This window comes from Triplophysa rosa, linkage group LG2, assembly GCF_024868665.1.
Source record: "Triplophysa rosa linkage group LG2, Trosa_1v2, whole genome shotgun sequence".
Taxonomy (NCBI): Eukaryota; Metazoa; Chordata; class Actinopteri; order Cypriniformes; family Nemacheilidae; genus Triplophysa; species Triplophysa rosa.
The window spans coordinates 25442663-25469105 of record NC_079891.1 but is presented as its reverse complement, the minus strand read 5'-3'; the positions used below and the strand labels follow the sequence as shown (position 1 = coordinate 25469105).

Genomic DNA, 26443 nt, shown 5'->3' with positions numbered 1-26443 from the left:
ATAGATTTTAATGAAATAAGTACAGCAATTATTAATAAAGGTACAGTTCACCTAAAAATGAAAATTCTGTCATTATTTACTAACCCTCAGGTTGTTTCAAACCTGTATAATTACTTTGTTCTGATGAACACAGAGGAAGATATTTGGAAGAATGGACAATTTTCAGTTATGGAACATCATTGACCACCGTAGTAGGAGAAATAAAAATGGTATGCCCCAGAACTGTTTGTTTTCCTAAATTCTTCAAAAGATTTCATTTTGTGTTCAACAGAACAAAAATATACAATCATTTTTTTCTACTATGGTAGTGGAGGTTGTTCCAGAAGTGAACATTGCTGACATTCTTCCAAATATCTTTCTTTGTGTTAGACACATAACAAAGAAATGTATACAGGTTTGAAATAACATGAGGGTGAGTAACTGATGAGAGAATTTTCATTTTTGGTTGAACTATCCCTTTAAACAGAAAACAACGACAACAGCAGAAAGAGGGTTTATGATACTTGTTGCCTCTCAGGATACAGATGTTGCTGCGATTGGTCGATTTTATTTTATTTATGCAAGGATTTATTTTATAGCGCTGGTCCCCTGAGTCCACCATGTTCCACAAGGTGGCAGTACACGCCTTATGTTATCCATTTACACTAATGCCCAACAGGGGGACAGTGGTTCACAAAAATAAATAAATAATCGTTTTAATTACAAGTAGTGAACACTCTTCTTTGTTATTATTATTATTCATTTTCAAGTATTAACACGTATAATTAACCACAATAAAAAAATATTACGCGTAACCAACCAAAACAATCTGCAAACGCACAGCTTTGCACTTATAGCATATTAATAAAAATATCTGTCTCTTTCCCATGACCTTTCCCAAATGTGTTTTAGTCGCGCTAGTAAATTAATTAGTCATGAATTAATTGCGTTGACTTGTTTTACGCACGTACATCGTGTCTGTTCCTCAAATATTCCAGTTATGCGCCCTTAAGACTGGAGGTCCATGAGGTCACCAGCATTCATTTGTGGGCGTGATGGGGCAGTTCAATAAGGCGTAACCTTGTTTCGAGTCGACTCTGCAGAAGATAGCCAGTGAAGAGTGAAAGTTTAGGGGATGTGCAACAGATGAGAGACGGAAAGGTTCACGTTGGACTTCGAAGGAGTATTCTACTGTGAAATTTGCACTCGCAGCAAAAGTAAGTTTTTATTTTTTTTACTTTCTATTTTGTTTCTATGCGTTCTGTTGGCTATTTCGGTGAGATTACATCGCCTTACATTATAGTGGATAGGGAAGTCTTTCTATTTTACAGGACAACACGTTCTCATGTAAGAGATAAAAAACATACATCCAAATGCTTGTGTATGACGTCATTATTGAGTCAGTGGGACAATGATGCAAAGACAAGCGGTTGTAAGAGAGATGAACGAAATGACTCTCACATGGAAATAGTTAAAATGTTTTTTTCCTTTTCTGCAGCCTTCTTGCCTGATGGCTTTAAATTGTAACAGAATTTACATATTGTTAACATTGTAACATTAACACATCTTTTGCAAAGTTTTCTGTGCTTTTGTTTCTTATGCAGGCAGAACAGTTATTGTGTTTATTTGACCTGTAAACTCATATCTTACACACGTTGCTCAGGGGACTTACTGTGTGGTATTGCAGACAACAAACATGATCTAAGTCTTTAGGAAGAGAATGTAAGAGTCCAGAACCCTTTAGAGGGGGAGAAAAAGGTCTTGTACAGAAGAACAAAGAAATGCCACAAACCTCTCCATCTGGACTAGATGATAAACTTCACATAGCTTCATTTTACAACAAGCACGTTTTTGGAATCTTGTGTAAGAACTGCCACGTCCGGCTGCTGTAGTGCATGGGATGGACATGTTGGCTTATCCATCAAGTTTCCTGTGGTTCATGTCTGTTCGCCACATGCATTTATTTAAGTCGATTTACCGTGGAAGATTTAATTCTCATTTACTTTATTGTTAAACACTTGATAATACTCGTTGATAGGCTATTGGACAATATTGTGTACTTTTTAATATGAAAGGTAAGTGAAAGGGAGTGAGAGAGGATGGAAAATGTGATACAGTTTTTAAAAAGTGTCTTTTTTATTTTGAAGTATTAATCTTGAGGAAACTCTTTGAAGCAGGTTAGATTTTTTTGCCTCTGACACAGCAGCTGATTGCCCATTGGAGAAATAAAAAAAGAATTTTGGAAGACTTTTGTTTTGCCTTAAAGTGATGATTCACCCAAAAATAAAAATTCTGTCATCATTTACTCACCTTCTTGTCCTTTCAAACCTGTATGATTTTCTTTCTTCCGCAGAACACAAAAGAAGCTATTTTAAAGAATGTTGTTAACTGGCCCCCATACACTTTCATTGGTTTTGTGTCCATACAGTGAATGGGTGCCAGTGCTGTTCGGTTACCAACTTTCTTCAAAATATCTTCTTTTGTGTTCTGCGGAAGAACGAAAGTCATACAGGTTTGAATTGACAAGAGAGTTTGTAAATGATGACAGAATTTGCATTTTTTGGGTGAACTATCACTTTAACATTTTTGTACAGCAATGTCCAGGCGTCTGACACCATACAATTGTAATTTTATATCAAGTTTGTCCAAAGGCTGATGATCCATGTTATTCCAGCATGATTTGAGAATTTTCCAACGAACATCTAGTGCACTTCATTAGAAGCAAGGAAACCTGACCTCATATTTAGAATTGTATAGCTTTCTGTTTGTTCACTCTAAAAAAGAAATATATAGCACTAAAAGTGGTTCTTTGCTTGTACTCTTAGGGGAACCACTTTTAGTGCTATATAGAACCATATTTGGTGCTTCAGTGGTTCTTCAGCGGTTCTTTGGTATGACTGAGGTGTTATATAAAACCGCCGAAGAACCATACGGTGCTATATAGCACCTCGGTCACCCCAAAGAACCTCTGAAGAACCACTGAAGCACCAAGATATGGTGCTGCTATATATCACTAAAAGTGGTTCCCCTATGATTACGAGCAAAGAACCACTTTTAGGTTTCTAAACAATTTGTTTAGAGTGCCCATGTTTAAATTACATTATGGATTTCAGATTTCCAATGTGGTCTTGGATTTTTTTAGATCCCTTTATGTTCTTTCAGTCAAGAAGCGGGATGCTTCATCTACTCATAACTCCAATTTTATTGTTTTTAATAAATCAATGATAAATACATTTTTTATTGTGATGTTTTCTACTTCTTCGAAATTTTTTCTTTTTTTTCTTTCTCTGTATAGGCAGAAGTAGAGTTTGTAAACATAATGGCGCTGAATCATGGTTAATGATGTCCTTATCAAACTAATATATTGTGACACTCCTATTTCAAAACATCCATTCTTGGCATGAAAGAGAATATTTAATACACTGATCAAAGTGTTTCAACTTCTCTGAGATTTGTGTGCTTAGTTATACCATGGTACTGCTAAGATCATGAAACTGTAAACAGAATTCTATATTTTTTCTGCTTATATTATGGACCATGTAAATGAATAAACCGACACAGTGGGGTGTAAATATGCCTCCGTGTCCTCATTATTGCCCTCTTTGATGCCGCTGACAGATAAAATTCACATACTTTTTTCTTCTGCTTTGATACGAGTTCATCTAATCATTTGAATAAAAAAGTGCAGATAAAAGTACAGAGATCTACAGTATAACACATAGGCCATGAGACTGTGGAGTCTGTGGAGCATCAAACATGTCCTTCTGTTCTTTAAATACAGTATACACAACATTCCTTCATTTTCTCTTTTATTTACAGGCAATAATAACCTTCAAGCCTCTATCAATATGCTGGTCTTCTGGTTTGTGTCAGTTGTACTGTTGTGCTCATGGGAACTGAGCCATGCACAGTATGAGCACTTGGGTTACCAGGACCCTGCACAAGAACTGTACACAGCCCCACAGCTTCCTGCAGACATTCCCAGGATACAGATACGTCTGGCAGGGGAGAAACGCAAACACAACGAAGGGCGCGTGGAGGTGTTCTATGAAGGCGAGTGGGGAACTGTGTGCGATGATGATTTCAACATTCACGCCGCCCAAGTGGTGTGCAGAGAACTGGGTTATTTTGAAGCAGTGTCCTGGTCTCCATCATCTAAATTTGGGAAAGGAGAAGGTACGTTTAACTATAATATTAAGTAACAGCACTTAGTACATTAAATATCATTTTACCCTATGCATGTTCTTTAAAATGAAAATCAGATGCCTTTCATCTACTTTTGTTTTTATTGAAATAAATGAAGAATGCAGGGTCAGATTTACATGAGTGTTAGTAAATGACCAGCTTTTAATTTTTTGGGTAAATTATTCGGCCATCTTGTTTGCCGTTGGCTGACTTCTTATGTTTTTAGGTCGTATCTGGTTTGACAATGTCCACTGCAAAGGGAATGAGAAGACCTTGGCCCAGTGTGAGTCCAACGGCATTGGTGTGTCTGACTGCAAACATACGGAGGATGTCGGGGTGGTTTGCAGTGACAAGAGGATCCCGGGATTTAAGTTTGTCAACACCCTTGCCAACAACATCAATGTAAGCAGCATCCAATACAGATGTTTCCTGTGCTGTAATTTAAAACTAGTGTCGCTTTAATTCTTTTGTCACTTTTATGATCGCGGGTAAGAAAATGGCCTGGTTGCTAAGCAGTGTTTAACAATGAAATGTTCAAACTACTTTTTCATGTCACAGAAATAAATTGAGATGAAGATATATTGTATATTTAGAGTAAGAACAGGATTTGTCACCATCTTCTGACTTTTTCCTTACAAGCTGCTGCTGTGAGTTATATGGCTTGGCAGTGTCACGTAGAAAGAATGCATTAAGCGCGCAACGAAGTGTTTCATGGTAGGAGCTCCTGTAAACAACGAGAAGCGTCATTCCAGCCTTATGAAAGAGTCTAGAAGATTCTCAGTGGAAAGCCAAATGGAAAACTAAATGAAAGTCTATCAAACCAACAAAATTGCCAATTCGGCATCAGTAACGTTTGCAGCAAAAATATTTGAATATACTGACATAAACATAAGTGTTTTAAAAGACCAAATTAGTCTTTGTTTTGTAGCACAGTTTTGGCTATTCTAAGAGCAGGTAGTGATTATACAAGTCAAGCAGAGCCTTTGGGGGAAGGTCTAGACATACAGTAGGTCTGCTTCTATTTGGAAGTCTCCAACTGGGAGACCTGGAGAGAACACCAGAGTCAGCGTTTCCATCTATTGATAGCAGGCTAAAGCGGTAAAATCACAGTGAGGTTCACCAAGCGGGCCACATTCAAGTCATGGAATGCTACTGTAGTGTTTAAATGGGAAGAGTGATGTCATAATGTGGTTTAGTGCATAGAAGACATATGTGGAAGGTAATCCAAAGATGAGACATCCATGAGATGTAGGCAGACATTTGCGTGGAAAATGTGAACACTAGATTTTCTGGCTAGTGAAGTCTTGAAATTTTACCTTTTCTTGGAAAATCAGGAATAATGGCCACAATGAAACTCCTAGAGGATGTTTTTATCTACAAAAGAAACATTTTAGGTCTAAAGTGTAGTTAATGGATCGTTCACTTAGCATTAAAAAAACAAGCCAAATATTTGACCCTGTGAACTTCCTTTACATCATGGTTTTAAACAACTTGTTTACAGCAAGAGTTTGGTCAGATCAGTAGCGATGTTAACCACTACACAAACCACGCAAATGCGTACGGCCCCGCAAGCTTGGGGGCCCCCATGTGGCCACAAGCGGTTAAATCATTTGATGATTGCTTTTGACGCTTTTTTATAAGAGGAATGTGAGTTTACCATAGTCTAGAAAGTAAGCACTGAAATCTTGAGGGTTCTTTAATAAAATGAATTGCTATATGTAACAGTTCAAAGTAGGGAGGAAGGAGGCGGGAACCGGCGAACATTTACAACTTTAATCAAAATGAACAAACAATAACACGGAAGTAAAAGGGGCCGACAACCACCTCACGGTAGACTGCCGGCCACACAAACATAAATAAAACTTAACACATGTCCGGGCCCGGTCCTCTCTCGCCAGTAGTCCTGTCGCTCGTCCTCTTATGCTCCCGATCTCCTCCATGAGACATGCGGGACCGGTGTGCACACAGCTGATTTCCACTATCACTCACGCCACCGGCCCCGCCTCGTTGCCCCATGGCTCTCGTCCCACCTTCCTCGCTACACTATAATATTTACTTGATTTGCGTTCATGCTATTTAGTTGAAATTATTATTGATAACTCAAATCATATTTCATTTTAAATGATCAAAATTTGGCCCAAATTTTTTCGGGTTGTGGTGCCACCCCTGGCACAGATACACTGTCATGAAGTGCGCATATCATATATTTGATTCCAAAACAAAGAATGTTTATTCTTATACCAAACTGTCAACAATTTTGTGTGCTGTTATGCGGTTCAAAGTAAAATAAATCCAAGTTATATTTGTCTCACTAATTACATGTACTCAATATTACTGTTGTGCAATTCAAAGAAAAAAATGTTAGTATGCATGTGTGGGGGGCCCCGGGTCTTGACTTTGCTTAGGGCCCCGAAAATGGTAAACACGCCCCTGGGTCAGATGTGTGACCATAATTATTCTGAGAATTTCAGTGTTATTTCAAAGATATTCTCCCATCAGAGTTCAGAGATGAAAACAGAGTATGTTGCACTAAGGTTAACCATAACCAACTTTTGTATGGTGTGTACATGAACTATGACAGACATAAGGTTATATAATATTTTCTCACAATCTTAGTGAGTTTGTGTTTGTATGAGGTCACGCAGAGTTAAGTGAAAGTTAGAATTTATCAGTTGAGATCTTTATAGCCTTGGATGTGTCTGGAACATTCCTTGTGATATAATATATGAGAACCCTACAATGATTTAGTCTAAATAGCTTATGTTAAGTGATTTTATAGAAATTCTCATTTTAAATCATTTTGTTAAGCTTTTAATAATAAGCATATTTTTTGACCAACAGCTGAGAATTTATAATAGTCTCTGCAGAACTCGGCTCAAACAGATGCTGTTGATCAGCTCCGAAACACTCAGCCAATATTGTTCTAGTGACTAATATGTTCTATGGCCTCATCTCTGGAACCCGTCCCTGCATATTCATTATTCTTACTCTCCAGGTTCCTTGAAGCCATTTTAGAAATTTTTCAAATTTATATTTCACAGATGTCTATAATATAACAATTTACGTAGTAACTCCTATAGTGCTGATTTGCTTTCAACTTCTCCAGCCAGTTCCCTTTAGCTTTCTTACGCACCAGTCGAAACTGGCGTTTAGTCCTTCTCTTACCTTTTCCATAAATGGAAACAAAAGACATTAGATATAAGCTTCTATTGGAGGACAACAGCATATATTCTCTATGCTAGTTTGCTTGCGTCTCCATCAGGATTCTAGTTTCAGAGGATAACAGCTCCTACATTAAACAGGATGTTTACTTCCATTAAGTAGCATGCAGCCTTATCTCATATAATTGCAAGCCGACCACAAACACCATGTGGCTTGAGATTTAATATACTATGAGAAGAGTTGTACGTTCCTCTGTCTTAACCTGGCATGTGATGTTTTGTCAGCTTTCATTCAATAGCCTATGGCACGCAGGCATTTAACTTTATCAAGTCTACATAGTTACCCAACATAGTTGCTTGTGGTTTTCACTACATTTTGACTCAAGTTAAAAAAAAAACAAATTTTCCACATTCCTGCAGATTTCATGATTTCTACAGTTGTGAAAATTTCCCCGAAAACACACCAATGTTTCATGTTCTTTTAGGAGACTGATTTGAATTGGCTGTTCCAAGAGTTGCAGTTTGAAGAAGTAAAAGAAGTGTAAACACGGGCACCGGATCAGTGGACTTGCTGTTTTAGTAGAGAGATAATCATCGGTTTCTGACTCAAGTCTGTCGACTGGCCTGGGCTGTTGTCCAGCGGTGGTCAAACTGTTTTGTCTGCAATCTAGACCATTTAAAACAGCTATAGACATGTAGTTAAAAACTACATAAGCTGTCTGTGACATTCCTGCGCTATTGTGAATTGGGGGAGGGGATTCCCTAGGGAATAGGTATTCCCTCTGCCTTCTTTTAAGAAGTCATAGTGTAGTTTGAATTTGTTGTTGGACAGTAGACGTATGTTTCTTTCAGATGTTTTTAGAATGATGTTGTCAACAGGTAAAGGGACAGTTTACTTAAAAAATACAATTCTGTCTTCCTTTTCTCACCCTCGAGTTGTTCCTAATCTGAATAAATATCTTTGTTCTGATGAAGACAGAGAAAGATATTTGTATGAATGCTTGTAACCAAACAGTTCTTGTCCTACATTCTTCAAAATATCTTCTTTTGTGTTCAACAGATGCAGTTTTTCCTAAGAGAACATGTTGTTTTAAGGGAACATGCTCTCTCTCGCTCCTCTTTATGTTTTAAGTAAAAAACAACATGAGCTTTTTTCCTTTTAAACACTCTCTCTTCACTGGAAGAATGACAGTTCTCCACTCAGTTCACCACTGGAGCCTCTGACTCCTTCTTCTGTACGAGCGGTAGGAAGGCTCTCTTTTTCTTCCTGAAAGAAGGACTGGCCTCTAGAGACGCTTTCTTACATCTACAGAAAGACAAGCCCCTTCAAATCGATACCCCAGCTGCTATATTTTTCTTAGCAGCAGAATCCCCTACTCTTCCGGTTACCATGGAAATCATCCACATGTTTAGGAAATCTTTTCACTAATCATTTTTTTTCACTTCAGACTGTTTTGAAACACACCACGTGTTGCCTTAAGATGAACTGACAGTCTTTTGTTTTATTTAAAATCCCATGTAGCTCAGATGTATACACTGATTGAGTCACTAAGGTAAATGGTGATGTCATTCATCCCAGAAAAACTATTTATCAAGTCTACATAGTTACCCAATTTTCACACATGGAAAGTCACTTTTTCAAAGGTTCAAACTGTGTCAAAAATGTACAGTATGCTGTTTGTTTAGATGTCCGTCTGTGTGTTTGGTTTTGTGTTTTGTTTAGTTGTTGTTTATATCAAACATTGATTGAAAATGCTGTGTTGTTGTCTAACACAGTATGTTAGACAACTCAGTTTGAGAGAAATGTTTTTTTGCGCCACCAAAAACACTGCTGTACTTTAATTCCTGCCAACCACAGAGCCCAATATAGATTTAGGAAACACATAGTTTTCAGCGAGCTTTAACTACAGATATGCAGGCCAGATACATGCATAAACTGTATTTGTATAATTAGGGTCACTGACTTGACTGAAATGTTTTTCATGCTCTTTAAAACCTTTTTATGTGAGGGTATGTCTAAATGCTTGAAATTAGTTTTGTGGACAAAATATAATTTTGGCATCATATTAATTCAATGCTTTTGGAAGGCTAAAAAATCCCAGAATAGATGGAAACTATTTTAATGCTGTTTAAAAAGCATCTCTGTGGGTGAGACCTCAAGAAACTGACTGTAAGCAACAGGTGACTACAATTAGGATGATAAAATATCATAGTTTTAACATTGTTTAGACCAAATAACGTGTTGGATAACAATTTCTTTTTCTCCCTTTTTTCGGAATTGTGGAGACAGCTACAGTAAGCTGACGCTCCTGTTTAATAGGCTCCCACGATTTTGCCCTTATAGGAAAGTCATACATTCAATCAATTTCTGGTACTGAAATCTGCTGAAAACAACTTGTTCTGGTACAACTTGTTCAAAACTTTGTTTTGCCATGCAATTTGCTTTTTTCACAGTAGCCTATGCATTATATTCATAATTATATAATATGAATCCCTATAACATTTGGTGTTCATATTACCATGGCTACCAGTCAAAAAGTTTTAGAACACTTTAGTGAAATGTTTCTTACTGAAAACTGAAAAACTTTGAGCACAGAATAGATGGGAACTCCTTTAAAGGGATAGTTCGCCCAAAAATGAAAATTCTGTCATGAATTGCTAACATTCTTCTAAATATCTTTCTTTGTGTTCAACCAAACAAAGACATTTAAACAGGTTCGGACCAACTTTAGGTAGTAAATGATGAGAGAATTTCTTTTTTTGGGGTGAACTATCCCTTTAATATTGTTTAAAAGGCATCTCAGGGTCACACCTGAGACAAAAGATTGTTATTGTCTCCTGAAAGTGTATGGGATAGACTTGAACTATTTTCTATGTTGAAATAAAGCCACACAATAATACTGCATTAGTTTCCAGTGTGGTACAGTAAGGATACACTTTGAGTATGCCACATGTTCATCCACAACCACATTTTCATTCCCAGTTCAAAATCTCCCACTTTAGCTTACATTACCAGCTTGGATTTCTCATAACGGTCACCCGCTTCCCTTCTGGTTTACACTGTCATGGAAATCAAAGGAAAGAGTCTCTATATTTGGTCTGTCTACATCATACTCTTCTACACTTCATGAAGGTCGACATGAAGAATTGCAGACAGTTTGTAGGTGTAAAAAGAGATGGCAATGGAATGTTTAGGCCACTGGATTTGCTGAGCACAGCACTTTTTACGACCTATATGATCTAATAGCACAGGAATGTAGATTTGCTGCTAAAACTCGTTGTGGAGTCTATAGAAATTATTTAAGCTTCATACGTCTGATGTATGAGATGTAGATCTAGATAAACCTTTGGAGAAATTCTTGTCAGGACTAGAATTAAAGAACAGATAAATGGGACGGCTTGCATGCATTTACAGTATATAAATCCAGTGTCATGCATTGGACTTCTTTGTGATATTACATACATAGTACATACATATGTCGCTCTCCCTGTGTTTCTGTTTTCCAGACCTTCTCATAAACTAGTGGAAAGTATTTCAAGCGCACACCTTTGTGTAATTGTTAGGTGTCTTTGATTATTTGATGTGAGCCTAACAGCGTTAACCTGTTCTTTGCCTTTTAAAGTCCATCTACTACATCCGTCAGAAGCCATTAAATGTCTTTTTACAGCTCCTGCATACGTGCAGTCTAGCTGACTTGAGGGTACACTCTGTTGGAAGCTTCTCAGAGGTGGAGCGGGTCAACAAGTCCAGTTGATAGCTGAAGTCCTGCTTCTTATAATGAAGTGAAGAATTGTAAAACAGTAGAGAGTTATGCAACATGGATACGTAAAAAATGCTGACATGGTTCAAATGGAAACTTTCAGCTATTCAAAAAGAAGAGAACATTTACACCTTAAAGGAACACTCCACTTTTTTTGGAAATAGGCTCATTCTCCAACTCAACCAGAGTTAATAAAATGAGTTTTACCGTTTTGGAATCTTTTCAGCCGATCTCCGGGTCTGGCGATAGCACTTTTAGCATAGCTTAGCATAGATCATTGAATCCAATTAGACCAGTAGCATCTACTGTCAAATGACTGTCTCATGCCCTTATTGGATAAAGATGTAGTGCTTGTGACAGATAATGTTTGATGTTTGATACATCAAAGAAGAGCAGGTAAAATTAAAGGTTCAGTTCATATATCTGACTGCTTGTATTTATTGACAAAATTGTATACATGTGATTGTGAACTAGTAAAATTGAAATTTGAGGATGCAGTGCATCGTCAATGCATCGTTATATCGAATTGAACCAAATCGATGACAAGATAATCGTAACCGAACCGAACCATGACACTAGTGTAGGTTCACACCTCTAGCAGTGATATCACGCAGCGCATTTCGCATGTGGAAATGTGGAAATGCGCTGAGTGATGTCCCGTGTTGGGTAAGTTACTCTGAAAAAGTAATTAATTACTAGTTACTAATTATATATTCGATAATGTAATTAGATTACTGTACAAGTTACTCTCTTCAAAAAGTATTTAATTACTTTCTATATCCTACATCAACCTTGATGAGTTAAGTGATGCAAGGATAGACATGAAACGGCATTTGTAATTCATTCAAATAAATAATATAAAACTACATAAAGTATTATTATTAATTACAAATGTGAGAATTATACATTAAAGCAAGGATTTTAAAGTTAGACTTTGAATTTTGATGTCAATTCCTCTTCTGCAAACACACATATTACACAAAGTATTTAGTTTAATTACATCAGAAGTAACTGTAATTAAATTACAGAAAAAATAAGAGTAATCCTTTACTTTACTTTTTCAAGGGAAAAGTAATTAAATTACAGTAACTAATTACTTAGTAACTAGTTACACCCAACACTGGTGATATCACTGCGCCTGCATATCGGCCTAGAAAATCGCAACTTTTCATTTTCGGCCGGTCTTAGCACACAACATAAGTACAGAAGAGTCAAGTTTTAAATAGGAAAAATATCGAAACTCTTTTGTCACTTTTGAACGCGATGCTACTGGTCTAATTGGATTCAATGATCTATGCTAAGATATGCTAAAAGTGCTATCGCCAGACCCGGAGATCGCCTGAATAGATTCCAAAATGGTAAAACTCAACTTATTAACTCTGGGGGAGTTGGAGAATGAGCCCATTTCCAAACAAAGTGGAGTGTTCCTTTAATAGAGTAACCAGCTTACAAGGTATTTCTTATTAAAAACAATGTTGAGGGTGTCCATCATCAGTGTTTTTTTGGTTTTAGAGAAACGAGATAACTCTTGTATTCTTTTGCCCCGCAGAGCATGAACATTCAGGTGGAGGATGTCCGTATACGTCCCATCCTGTCATCGTATCGTAAGCGTGTCCCAGTGACAGAGGGCTACGTGGAGGTGAAGGATGGAGGCAAGTGGAAGCAGCTCTGCGACGATGCCTGGGATCAAATGAACAGCAGGGTCATCTGCGGCATGTTCGGCTTTCCCGGAGACAAGAAATACAACACTCGCGTGTACAAGTGAGTACTCGGCTTATCTCCAGTTGAGTTCATCTAGTAGTTCTTGAATCTTAAACCAAAGTAATCATGGGTAAATTGTAAAAAGTAAAAAAACGGACACTTTCATTAGTCAGACTGGCCGTTTTTTGGATGACAGATATAAATCTTAATCCATCAGCTGTTGGGAGAGACCCTGAACAAAAAAAAACCTTTCTCTTGGAAATAACAAAGAGACACATAATGCTTTTCCATCGACATTGGTCAGAGAAACCATTGCAAACCTTACGAATCATATAAATACTATAAATCAACTTTACATGGGTAGTTGACAAAAATACCATACATGTGTCCTATGGTGTGACATAGCAAAAATTAAAAAAAGAAACTGTTATGAATATATTATTTGCTATTATTAATATTTAAAATATAAAATAGCATAAGAGAGATTTATCTTCATTGTTAGTATTTATCTCAGTTTTTGCTGTCACACCAGAGGACACATTTGCACAATTATTTGTCAACTATCCCCATAGGTCCAATTCTTGACTGAATATAATGATACAAAAATATTTATAGAACCGATCTTCTATGTCCTGCTAACTTAGTACATTACATACTGTGTTAGAAATTTATGACTCTTAAGATGTAACAAATCTCGGGCACTTTCATAAGTGTGTGGAAACACCATTAAATGCCTACTTAGTAATGAATTTATTGTTTTGTGAGGATTCACTCAGCCACAATGGAAATTAAAGCTTTATACAATTTTGCTGGTGTGATGTAAGACTTTATAACTTTCCACCCTCCTCGTCTGTGCTATGTGCCTCCCTGCACATGATGTGTCTTACGAAATGTACAGGCGCTGTCTGTTTTTTTACATCAGCGCTTGATGTTGGGGGAAGGGGGGCACGTTGCCAAGGGTCCCTTTTTTCAGCGTGCAACCAAACAGGCTTCTGTTCAACAGCGTCTGTCTGCCCTCTGGCTTTAAATTGTGCTTTCATAAGAAAACTTGGACTATCCTTTCAGAGGACCTTGCTTGAATGGTGTCTGTAAATAATACGGGTCTATCCCGAGCTGGAACTAGCGGTCAATGTGCTCTGATGATGAAACATTGGAAGTATGGAAGTAACAGCTGTCCAGGTGTCCAGTTATAACTAACAAAGACCATTATTATTAATTTATTTATTTACTTGTACTTAAATGTATTTATTTATTTACTTATTTCTTATTTATATACTTAAAGCTTTCCTTATATGCTTATAGCTTTCCGGTAGGGATCGATCCCAGGGATTGCACATGCTCAGAAACAAAATGTGTAGTACAATGCAATGTAAGTCGCTTTGGATAAAAACTTCTGCCAAATGCATTCATGAAAACGTAATGTAATGTAGGCAAAGCTTTTATCCTGGCTGTAGCTAACATCAATGGATACTTATTCTAGAGTTTGCTTTGTTTCTTTTAGTCTTTCACATTGTTTGTGTGTATTTGTGTCTAATACACCAGAAAGAGTTGTTTTTAGCATTTGTTTTGTTTTTTTGTCTCTTTTAAAGTCTGTGTGTTTATGTATCTGCAGCTGTGTGTATTTGTCTGCCCAGTAGGAGTTACAGTAGGCTAGTTTTTCAGTGTGAGACATTTTCTCCATCAGAGTCTAAATAAGAAACAAATGTGGATTGTGCCTTCGTTCTGAATGATGCGATTTTACCTTTGACTGCGAACTGTAGAAATATATTATATAGTACAAACATTATTTCCTATACAGCCTGACCTCATAGGGACTTATAACTTCTCTTTTAGGAAGTTTAGGAAGTCTAAATTTTTACAATAAAGGTACGAGTAACAGTACCTGGTAAAAGTATAAATATTTTAAGTATTACATTTTTAGGGTGTATCTTATCTCAAATGCAGATGAATGAAGTTATGAAACGTCTGCATGTTATGTATCTTCCACTTGCACTTGTGCAGACATAGTACTGTGTTTTAAAAACAGCAATTAATAATGTATAACTTGACTTAAAGTAACCTCTCCTTCCTACTTTGCACTGTTTCTCAGAATGTTCGCCCGGAGGAGAAAGCCGACGTACTGGGATTATTCTATAAATTGCACCGGAAATGAAGCTCATTTGTCTAGCTGTAAACTGGGTCACACTCTCTCCGTCAAAGCCAATAGCACGTGTGAGCAGGGCAGTCCGGTGGTAGTCAGCTGTGTCCCTGGAAGGGCTTTTGCTCCTACTCCCATGGCAGGCTACAGGAAGGCCTTCAGACAGGAGGTAAGAACATGAGCCAGATGTTGCATTTGTTCCAGACACACAAGAAGCATGAGGCATCGCTATGCGCTGAACTTCAGAGTCTCACCTTTGAGAAAGACCATCAGTCATGAAAGAAAACACAACACCTTTTATCACCATGGCAGCATGATTTTTTACCAAGACTAAGTGGATACTGAAGTATCTTNGTTATGGATGTGACAATCCTGAAAATGGCACTTACCTGACTATGAAAAATCATGCACTAAAAATAAAACAAATGCTTTACAAATTTGAAGAGAGATCTCACATGGGTATTTGAACCACTAAATGTTAAAATCTGTGCTGTTACCATAGTAAAAACCGCTGGTAAAAACTTAATTTTTTTGTGGTAAGGTTGACATTTTCACAGAATTGCCCTGAAGTAGCTTTTATTTATTTAAAAATGTACAAGAGTGGCAGCTGTGTCAATCAAAACCACTTTTGCATCCAGTAATTTAAGTTTGCTGCACACTTTGTGATTATATGAATACTAATGGTAGAGAAGAGGATATTTAAGGTTCCTAAAGCACTATGCATTTTGCCCAAAAATGACATCACTTTTTCCAAATTATACATTAGAGCGGTCCATTTAGGAGCTTGCCTGAGATCTGTAACATTTTATTTAAGGACACCGGGTTCATCAGAATTAAGCAAATCTGCACAGTTGAGGTTCATAAAATGTTTAAACAAATTTTTCACAAAAGGTCAAGCTTCTGCAGCCACGGAAAAAATTAAGTGACCATTTCAAAATGATTTTTAGTTTTTCTGAATGTACTATTTATAGGTATGTATTTAGGTAAACATGTCATTTTTAAATCATTCTGTAAGCTACTAACAATATTTCTCCCAAATTTCAAAATAAAAATGTTGTTCTATTTGCATTTATATGCAGAAAATGAAAACCGGAGGAACTGGTCAAAATAACAGAAAAGATGCTCTGTATTCTTTCAGACCTCAAATACTTTTAAGCAATACAATAGTAATGTTTTAACATGCATTTAGGAAAAGTTCAGAAATTATTTTTTATGTTATAACCTTGATTTTTAATCACAGTTTTCACGTGTCTTGTCATGCTGTCAGTCTTTCACATTGCTGTTGGATGACTTGGCTTGAGGTTTGTCTTGCTGCCCATGAATTTTCTGAATTTCTCTGATAGAAACATACATTTCTTGATGCACTTGGGCACATCCTCTGTGAAATACTTAGGGTCGTAGGTGGTTTCGGGTCTTTCAACTTCAGACCCCCTCGCCTAGGTGACCCGACCGGGAGTGATCAGTTCCCAAGCAGCATTAGACCACGGCCTGTTCCTTGTGATCCACAGCCATCTTGAGGCCCTCTCTGCTGTTTCTGAGGCTCTTATGATGGCTTTTCTTTTGCGTGCTACTGTAACAGGAAGCTGTACGCCTTGCACAATTATCTTCCTGCAAAGCCCCTGCTCCCTACTTCTACGGGTATGCAGCGTGCACGCCACCCCTTCCTGCAGCAGTCCTCCACAAGCTCTGCGTATTTCTCTGCCTTCCTTCCACTCGCCTCCTCCATCCTCTCTTCCCAGGGCACTGTCAGCTCAAGCATGGCCATTTGTCTGGATGTTTCAGAGAACAGTACTGTGTCTGATCTGAGGCTGGTTTTAGCAATCATGTTGTGGAATTGGAGTTGTTTCCCCAGGTCCACCCTCATCTGCCTGTCACCCGCTGTTCCCAGGAGGCCTACTTGAAATAATACTCGGGGGTTGGTGTGTTCTCCGGCCCTAATGAATGTAATTTGGCACTTTGATGGTTGGAGGTGCTTGCTCTGACTGATGGCGCTGCAGATGGTCTCGCAACCACCCTCAGCACCTGGTCATGGCGCCACCGGTAGCGGCCTTCCCCTAATGCTTTGGGACAGTTGCTGAGGATATGCTCCAGTGTACCTATTCTCTGGCACTGGGTACATGTTGGTGTTGCTGTCTTGCCCTAGCAGAAGAGGTTAGATGTGCTGGGCAAAATGTCATTCACTGACTGGATGAACTTCATGCGGTAAGGTTCGGCTCTCCACAACTCAGCCCATGAGATTTTCCTGTCCATGGCTTGTTCCCATCTGGTCCACGTGCCCTGTTGCCTCAGCCCCACCATCTGGCTTTCATGCTCTTCCTCCACCCCAGCTCTCACTTCCTTTTGGACCAGGTTTCGTCTCGCCTTGCCTGTTGCATTGTAGCTGGACATTGGGATGCTACCCAGTCCTGCTCGGCTGACCGCCACAGATCCCAACAGCTTTTTGTGACAAAGCCTTGCCTCCGCTTGGTCCACAGCCTCCTGTTCCCTCCACTTCCTCCTAGTCCTCACTTCAATGCCGTTTTCTGAGACCTTCGGGTCACTAGACTCTCTGTACTGGAGTACCTCCCTCGTGCGGCTGACCTAGAACTTTTCGCAGAGGCCGCTAATTGGAAGTGTCAGCTTATTGGTGTTACCATAGAGGGTGATGCTGCCCAGGCTTTTTGTTAGACCGAACCACCTTCTGAGGTAGCTGCTGACCCTCTTCTCTAGCCCTTCCAAAGTGGAGAGGGGAAAATCATACACAAAAAATGGCCACAGTATCCTGAGAAAGGATGCCATGCTGGTATATCCAGGCTTTGAATTTGCCTGGAAGGCCTGATTTATCGGTAGCTGCCAGCCATCCTTCTAATTTATGGTTAGCTGTTCTTATGGAAGTCGTGTCCCTTAGGGTACAGTAAAAAATCTTATTGATTAGCCTTTCCAAGCCTACGAGGATCCATCAGCTTCCTGGGACTGACAAACTTGTAACTGTCAAGTCATCCATGTACACCCTTATGGGTGGTTGCCAGACTTGGTTTTGGGGCCTCTGCACTCACATATTCATGGCTAGAGCAAAGAGAGTCACCGAAATTGTGCATCCTGTAACAATCCCTTTCTCCAGCCAATGCTGTTCAGAAGTCACCTACCTGGAGGTGAACCTCAGGTTGAAGTTGTTGTAATAATCCATAATGAGGTCCTTGATGTTACTTGGGATGTGATGCCTCACCAGTGAAACTGCCACCAGCTTATGCGGAATGGAGCCGTATGCATTGGCTAGGTCCAGCCATAATACAGCAAAATTTCCCTTCCCCGCCCAAGCCTCCCTTATCAACTGTGTCACTACTCCACTGTGTTCGAGGCAACCAGGCATCCCTGGGATACCTCCCTTCTGTGCAGAGGGGTCGATGTAACCGTTCTTCAGTAGGTAATCATTCAGCCGGCAGGACACAATACTGAAGAATATTTTCGCCTCAACATTGAGCAGTGAGATAGTTCTAAACTGCTAAAATGCTGGTTGACCTCTCCTCCTTCGGTACCCACACTCCTTCTGCAAATCTCCATTGTTGGGCAACCTTTCCCCTCCTCCAGATTGCCCTCAGAAATTTCCACAGCCGATGTTCAAGCTTGGGACACCTCTTGTTCACAAGGTAAAGCACACCATTCGGTCCCGGTGCTGAGCTGGTTCTTGCAGCCTTGATCACAGTTTGGGCTTCCTTCCAACTAGGTTTCTTGATGTTAAAGTCAGAGGTGGGTGCTTGGGGGTTGATCAGGCCTCTGCAACTTCCCAGATCTTCCTCCCTTGCTCCATCGCTGTAGGTGAGGTGGAGATGGTTGGCTATCTCTTCTTTGGAGCAAGCCAGAGGGCCACTGTGCTTCTGCCCTAGCAGTTGTTTTGTAAACCCAAAGGGGTTTGCTAGAAAGGCAAGGTTGTCCCTTGTGCGTTGCTCTGGTTGCACCTTCACCAGGAATTTCATCTTGGCCTCGTGGATCTTCAAGCCTCATAGGTTTTTGCAGATCTTACCACAAAAAAATGCATTTCCTAAATTGAAATATATCCAATCTCTCTAGTTACTACACACTGCTCCAGTTATTCCCCGATGCAACTAATAATACACAGTCATCCAGGTACTGCGAGTAAGTTTGACAGGTGACACATACATTAAATAGAAATATGCCAAATTAATATTAAATAATATTTACAAATGATTAAACCAAATTGTGTGTTTATCTTGTTTAAACTTTCTGCCTTGCTTTAAAACCGAACCGAACAGGTTTTTCTCTAGGAAAGCTTGTTTTCAGATGAGCTAAAAAAATTCAAATCAATATTTAATGTTTAATAACTTATGACGTAAAATGACTGCCTGTACATTATCCCTTAATACATCTCACTCTCTCCTGTGTCTTTCACAGCAGCCCCTAGTGCGTCTCAGAGGCGGTGCTGTTGTTGGCGAGGGACGTGTGGAGGTGCTGAAGAACGGTGAATGGGGAACGATCTGTGACGATAACTGGAACCTCATATCAGCTACTGTGGTATGTCGGGAACTTGGTTTTGGGAGTGCCAAGGAGGCGCTTTCCGGAGGTCAGCTCGGGCAAGGTGTGTATAATTGAACTGACCACTCTGCCGGGTGGTTCCAGACTAAACTATTTATCTGGAAAGCAGTAAACTTAAAATATAATTTACATTTATTTAAAAAACAAAATAGGCAACAGAGATTCATTTAGTATATATTTTTTAAATATTATATAATTATCTAATCCAGGAATGGGCCCTGTACATATGAATGAAGTTCAGTGTTCTGGCTTTGAGAAGTCTGTCACAGAGTGCCCCTTCAATATGGATAAAGACTCTGAAGGCTGCAGTCATGAAGAGGATGCGAGTGTTAGATGCAACGTTCCAGCCATGGGCTTCCAGCAGAGGGTATGAAGTGTTCTCATGCAAATTAACTGACTACACAATAAAATGTTGATGAAGACCAACTTCACTGTAGCAATAACTGTTTTATGACGACTCTTAATTTTTTGCAGCTGCGGTTGAGCGGAGGTCGTACCCCTTTTGAAGGCCGCGTTGAGGTTCTAAAAGAGCGGAATGGTTCTCTGGTGTGGGGAACCGTGTGCGGTGAGGGCTGGGGCACTATGGAGGCAATGGTCATATGCAGACAGCTGGGCCTGGGATTCGCAAGCAATGCTTTCCAGGTTTGTTTACGGCACATGTCTCCCTCTAAATATCTCATCAGAAATGGACGTCCGAGCCTGACTTTGATGCTTCGATTTATAATGCTGAGGCATAGAGCTGTTTGTGCGGTCTGTCTATCACTTTCACTGGATGTTTCCTTGATGTTAATGAATTGGCTATTTGGCCCTTTGAGGAAATTATTGTGTGAACTCATGCTTTGTCCGTCCATTCAGCTCTGCTTGGATATGGAAGCCTGTGGTTAGTTCTGTGTGGGCCGAACGTTTTTCATTGTTACCCAACTGTGAAACAGCAAATGCTTGGGAAAATTCTACTTGTGCATTAAGTTTATCAAAACAAGATGATTATTTCTGGAACATTTTAGGCCATTGATCATTCTGTGACAGCACAGTTCCTGTGGTGTGTAGTAGCTGAAATCACTGTATTCCATCCCTCCTTGTATAGTCTAATGGCACTGCATCTGTCATTTCACAAGTGGAATTTTGTAAACAAAGCAGATGAGTGTACTATCTAAAGAATATTTTTCAATATCCGTAGAATTTCTCCCAGTCCAAGACTGAATTCTTTCTTTTGTTTCGGGACAAAATGCAGGGAAGCTTATGTATGGTTTATAGTGACATATTTTAACACATGAGTTAAATTAAACATTTTTTAAATTGTTTTTTTTATCTTGGCATTATACAAAATATCAAAATATTTTAGAACAAACATATCTTAGTGGCAACACATGCACACTTTTTTTAAACAAAACACATGACAAGGTAATAGATTATTATTGTTACTATTGAACAATAGATATTATTTTAAAATTAAGACAGACAACTGTTGGGCACTTTCTCGTTGTTAAGCACACCTGGAACATGTCCAAGGGTAAGGACATGTTTATCGCTAAAAATGATAGATAGATATACAATAGGATCGATTTTGAGAGACAGTACTCAGTTTGTCATTTATAATGCTGAAATTAATACTTTAAATGACACAGTTTATTATTTAGCAAAAAGTGGCAGAAGTTGGCTTGATTTCGATTATTATTAAAGATTATAAACCTTTTATTAAAGGTTATATTTTCACAGAATGTTCTTTACATTATGTAGAAGGAATTTATGTAGAAAAAAGTAAATCACTAAAACATCACAACTTCAGCTGTTTTTTGCAGACAAGGTCATGTTTATTACACTGAAAAAAACTGATTATGTGCCGTTGTAGATTTTATGAAAATAAATTATTAAAATATACTTAATATAATTATGTTCCTGTTTTTAACAAAAAAATGAGTTAAAATAACGTACAAATTTTAGGAATAAAATCTACTAATTTTGGTTGTTAAGATTTAATTTCAAGATTTTAAGTAAAGCCAACTCACTTTTATTATGTTTAACCAATTTAAATTGGTCCAATTAAGTTTACTTATTTATTTTGTGTTGAGACTACATAAATAATTTTTGTAGATATAACTACCTTGGCAGTTGATCTGTAGTTCCCAGCATGCTTTGTATCTGACTGCATTAGGAGATTCATTTTTCAGATGAACTGTAATTTTAAGTGTTTTTCAGTAAAAAGAAAGACTTGTTTTTTTTTTTTGTTGATTAATCTTTGAGATTTAGTAGAGTTTTGATATTATTTTTAAGTTTGGGTTTTTTAAGTTTTTACCGGTGTTTAGAAGAGCGGTGCTTGTGCCTAGGCTGAGGGAGGCACGAAATTAGTCATTAAGTCTCTTTTTACTTAACCGTCTATGTTGTAAAAAATTGTATATTTCAATATGAAAGTAAGAGTGATTTAGTTTAGTATAGACATAGTAGAGTTAGACACGTGTTGTTCAGCATATTTTTTTTGTTTCCTGTAAGTAATATTTACTTGATATTTTAACAAAAACTAAATGTATTTAATAAGTAGAATTTACTTTATTCTGGTTAGTAAGTTGTACTTGTATTTTTTTTCAGTGTAGAGCCAATGTACTGTTAAGAAGATAAATGAGAAAATATTTTAAAATCCCATGCTTTGATTTAAGACTGTTTTTGCAGAGCACGGCACAACCGCGTTGGACTGCAGTGAAACCGTCTCGTGTACGAGAATGATGTTTCCTTGGGTTTCCCTTCTGGTTTGACAGCATTAAAGATAAACTGTTACACCTGGGTAGCATTTAAGAGACGCTTTGTTCCTATAGAAAATGATGTAACCTCTTCAAATAGATCGTAAATATCTGATAAGAGTGGAATAGACTGCCTGAAGGGTTGGAAAAAGGAGGAGACCTTGCTTTTTCCATGTGATTTATGATTGGAAATGGTTAAACATTATGGGTTCTTTGTTTGTTGTTATGGGAAGATGCAAGCTTCAGCTGAGCCATTGCAACATAAAGACCTACTATACTTTCATTGTACTGAATGTAATTAGGTTTCACGTTTTTTCTGTCCCATGGCTATTATGCTGTTTTGAGTATGTCATAAATTTGCTGCACAGCATGTGCTTTTATTACTTCATAAGAACAAAGAAGTCTCTGAGGCTTTGATAGTGTTGTGGGCAATAGCGCCACCTTCTGTTTATTTTGTTTTTTAAACTTAATTATTTTTCTCTCTTTTTTAAATCCCTGGAAAATCAGTTTCTGTCATCTGTAAACTCTTCATGAGATTGTAAAATAACTGTTATTTCATAGATAAATAATACTGTTTAAATATGTTTTTGTATTATTTGTTTAATCGTGTGGTGTTTAAATGTCTGGTGTCTCAGCACTTCTTTAATTTCTCCCATGAGATAAATACATTTGACCTGAATAGAAGTGTTTGTGTTTGTGCAGGAGACGTGGTACTGGCCCGGTGCAGTGAATGCAGATGATGTGGTTATGAGTGGGGTGAGGTGTGCTGGAACTGAGATGTCTCTTTCTCACTGTTTGCATCATGGAGAGTATCTCAGCTGCCCTAAAGGTGGAGGACGCTTTGCAGCTGGAGTTTCCTGCTCTGAGAGTAAGAGCGTTCAAGTCTAGATATTCTCACTTTCATGCATTTAATACATTCATATTTTCGTTATGTCATTTTGACTTTAAAGATGCTAAAATTAAATGATTAATTTAAGGTTGATGCCATGTACATAATACAACGTGACATGATTAGATTTTAAAGAAACATTGACCTCTACTGTGATTGAAAACATTACATAAGAAATAGTATGTGATTCAAATCATAAATAAACATATGCATAAACAGATGTGTAAAGGATAACACTCAAAATTTGTCTTAAAACTTTGTTTGCTATTAGTTGGAGTTGGTTAAGGTTAATGGTTTTTTGATGTTTCCTCCAGCTGCTCCAGATCTGGTGTTGAACCCACAGGTGGTGGAAGAAACCACATACATAGAGGACCGTCCTATGTTCATGTTACAGTGTGCCTATGAGGAGAACTGCCTGGGTTCCACCTCCAGTTCCACTCCAGCAAACTCTTATCGCCGGCTCCTCCGGTTCTCCTCTCAGATCCACAACAACGGACAGTCTGACTTCAGACCCAAAGCCTCCAGAGAGACCTGGGTTTGGCATGACTGCCACAGGTGAGGCATCTAAACACCAGTGGAGTCATTTCTTATTTATATTCTTGACATCTTGACTTTTATAAAAAATAGAGGAGAAGGGATGCTTATAGTACTTTTTTATTTTTGTTCATTCTTACAAAAAATGTCTTTTTTTTCTTCAAACGCGTTTTGCAATATTATTTTAATTGCTGTCAAAATGAATTAAACTAGATTTAAATTTAGCTAATTTAATTATTAACATTTTAATATGGTTCAGAGTCTTTAACATGCAGTATGATATGGTTGATGTTATTCTCTTAATTCTACATTGACGTTTATCCAGGACAATTTGTGCTCAAGGCATGAATTTCATTGAGTTTCAGTGATAACATACTATAAGTCACAATTTTTCATACATGAAATGCTTAATGTTCTTTTGCTTATCACATTATCTTATCTAGGCTTAAAGTGCACACATAAGCTTGAAAGCTTACATGTGCACTTTGGATATTTTTTTAAGAAATACTTGAAATCTTGTTGAAATGGTATTTTATCTGTGATATTCTACTGTTAACGCAAAAGTAAATATGTCTTGCTGATTTTACTGTTCCAGACATTATCATAGTATGGAGGTGTTCACCCACTATGACCTACTTAGTTCAAACGGAACCAAGGTTGCAGAAGGACACAAAGCAAGCTTTTGTCTGGAGGACTCTGAATGTGATGAAGGTAGAGATTAATGTACAATCATGTTTTTCCAGTAGTGGAGATCAAATCAACACCCAATCTGTGTATTTTTATTCTTATTGAAATCAAATTTCCTCTTTCATTTGTTAGACAATACCTTATAGGCTTTTTAATTTTATTTGTTTGTTCTCTGTGTCGTTGACTATCAGGAATTGAGAAGAGATATGAGTGTGCAAACTTTGGTGAGCAAGGCATCACAGTGGGCTGCTGGGATACATACAGACATGATATTGACTGCCAGTGGGTGGACATTACAGACGTTAAATCAGGAGATTACATATTCCAGGTGAAAATAACTTTTATTAAATATGAATTACTTTTTAACGAAAGATGTTTTTTAAATAATGGACTAGTGTGTTAAATCTGCAATATATAACTTTTCTGTTACTGTAACTCTTTATCGCCACCTCTGTTTGAGATGTAAAATTGCAGGTCACTTTACGTATCTTCATGCATTGAAACCAAATGATGTTAAACTTCACAAAATAACTTAATAACTGATGTGTTCATTTTATACCAGAAAAATGTACTGATTGCAGCTTTAGGCTGATTGTGAGAAATAGACTTATTTAATTGATGACAGAATTCACTTTTTGTGACAGATTGTAATTAACCCCAGTTATGAGGTGGCTGAGTCAGATTACAGCAATAACATTGTGAAGTGCAGATGTCGATATGATGGTCACCGTATATGGATGTATAATTGTCATATAGGTAAGCACCTTAAAACCCTGTCGCAAACTCAATCCACACGCATGACTTTACTTAACCAGTTTTTGTATGTTACTCATGCATGTCATTTACTTGCAATGACAATCTTGTGCAGTAGGAGTCACTTTATGATTTTATTTCTTCTTTTAGGTGGATCCATTAGTGCAGAGACAGAAGACACATTCCCTGGCTTGGTCAACAACCAGGTTACCCACAGGTAAAACAGAGGTGCTGATAATCATCCAGAATCCCCAGTCAACCAGTGAACTCATAGAGGCCTGAACCACTATACCTCTCTGGAGGACCTTTCATCTCACAGCAGTCATTTCATGGTACTCCTTCAACTATGCTCAGAGCCAGCACTGTCCTCTGCTGTACTATCTAACTGAACATCTGGCTTTCAATCAAGAACTCATATCCAAACTCAGTTCTTTGAGGTAATCTGACTAAAAAGGTGCTTTTCTGGTCACCATTGAGCCAGTGACAATTCTGAATCCTCCTTCTATCGGTTTGCTGCTGGTGTTGAAGATGAAACTCTTGCATAACTCACTTTAGACATGAGAGGAACTCCGGTGAAATTAAACTTGACGGGACTTGTGGTTAAGGTCATTTTTTTAATGTTTAAAAAATTGAGAATAATACATGAAACTACAGAAAAATAAAGGCTTGAAGCGATCATTTTCTTTTGCTACTTAGTGTCTCGTGCATTTCAGCTCTATAGTTTACATTCTGAAAGCCAGGTTTATGTTTTTCCTTATAGATATCATTGTTTATTATTTAAGCGCCTTACGTTCCGTAGCAAGAAAATGTTTTTATGTTAATAATGCTTGCCTGTAACAATCTTAAGTCAGCGCCAAATTCTTAAAGGCTTAGTTCACCCAAAAAACAATTCTGTCATTTGTTCACCCTCATGTCAAAACAAATCATGACAAAAGAAGATATTTTGAGAAATTTCTCAGTGGTTTTGTGACCATACAATTGAAGTCAATGAGGGCCCAAATTGTTTGGTCACGTATATTCTTCAAAATATCTTCTTTTGTGTTTTGCAGAAGAAAGAAAGTCATGAAGATTTTAAATGACATGAGGGTGAAAAAATGATTAATGAATTTTCATGTTTGGGAGAACTATCCCTTTAAGTCCATTCCAGTAGGTGCAAACTTTGTTTGTAAACAACCCTCCATTTTGTAACTGTTATTAAGCTTACTGGAAACAACCTCACAGTGCGTCATCGTATTCTATGTATTTAGACAAATAAGTATTAAATAACTTATTTTATGACAGGGATTTCAGTTGTTTTAGGCAGTTTTGTTTGTCATTGTGCAATGTCTTTCATTTGTTGTTCTGTCAATGGTGCTGACATATGTTTTCCTCAGTTTTTTTGAGGGAACGTATCA

The 26443-nt window shown here is 37.9% G+C and overlaps 1 protein-coding gene across 1 annotated transcript; it reads left to right on the top strand.

Annotated features, from left to right (window-relative positions):
* Window positions 1-1049: 1049 nt before the first annotated feature.
* Window positions 1050-25725, top strand: loxl2b (lysyl oxidase-like 2b). Its single transcript, XM_057355398.1, has 14 exons — window positions 1050-1196; window positions 3799-4155; window positions 4391-4566; window positions 12636-12847; window positions 14877-15093; window positions 19314-19497; window positions 19664-19821; window positions 19929-20096; window positions 22889-23054; window positions 23390-23630; window positions 24205-24320; window positions 24488-24624; window positions 24941-25052; window positions 25200-25725. Exons 2-14 carry the CDS (start codon window positions 3828-3830, stop codon window positions 25268-25270), a joined length of 2286 nt encoding a protein of 761 aa, XP_057211381.1. The 5' UTR covers window positions 1050-1196; window positions 3799-3827; the 3' UTR covers window positions 25271-25725.
* Window positions 25726-26443: the final 718 nt, after the last annotated feature.

Coding starts and splice junctions, on each gene's coding strand:
- loxl2b (XM_057355398.1), top strand. CDS start 3,828: ATGCTGGTCTTCTGGTTTGTGTCAGTTGTACTGTTGTGCTCATGGGAA. Junction 12,848..14,876: donor TACAACACTCGCGTGTACAA/GTGAGTACTCGG, acceptor ACTGTTTCTCAG/AATGTTCGCCCGGAGGAGAA. Junction 15,094..19,313: donor GGAAGGCCTTCAGACAGGAG/GTAAGAACATGA, acceptor TGTCTTTCACAG/CAGCCCCTAGTGCGTCTCAG.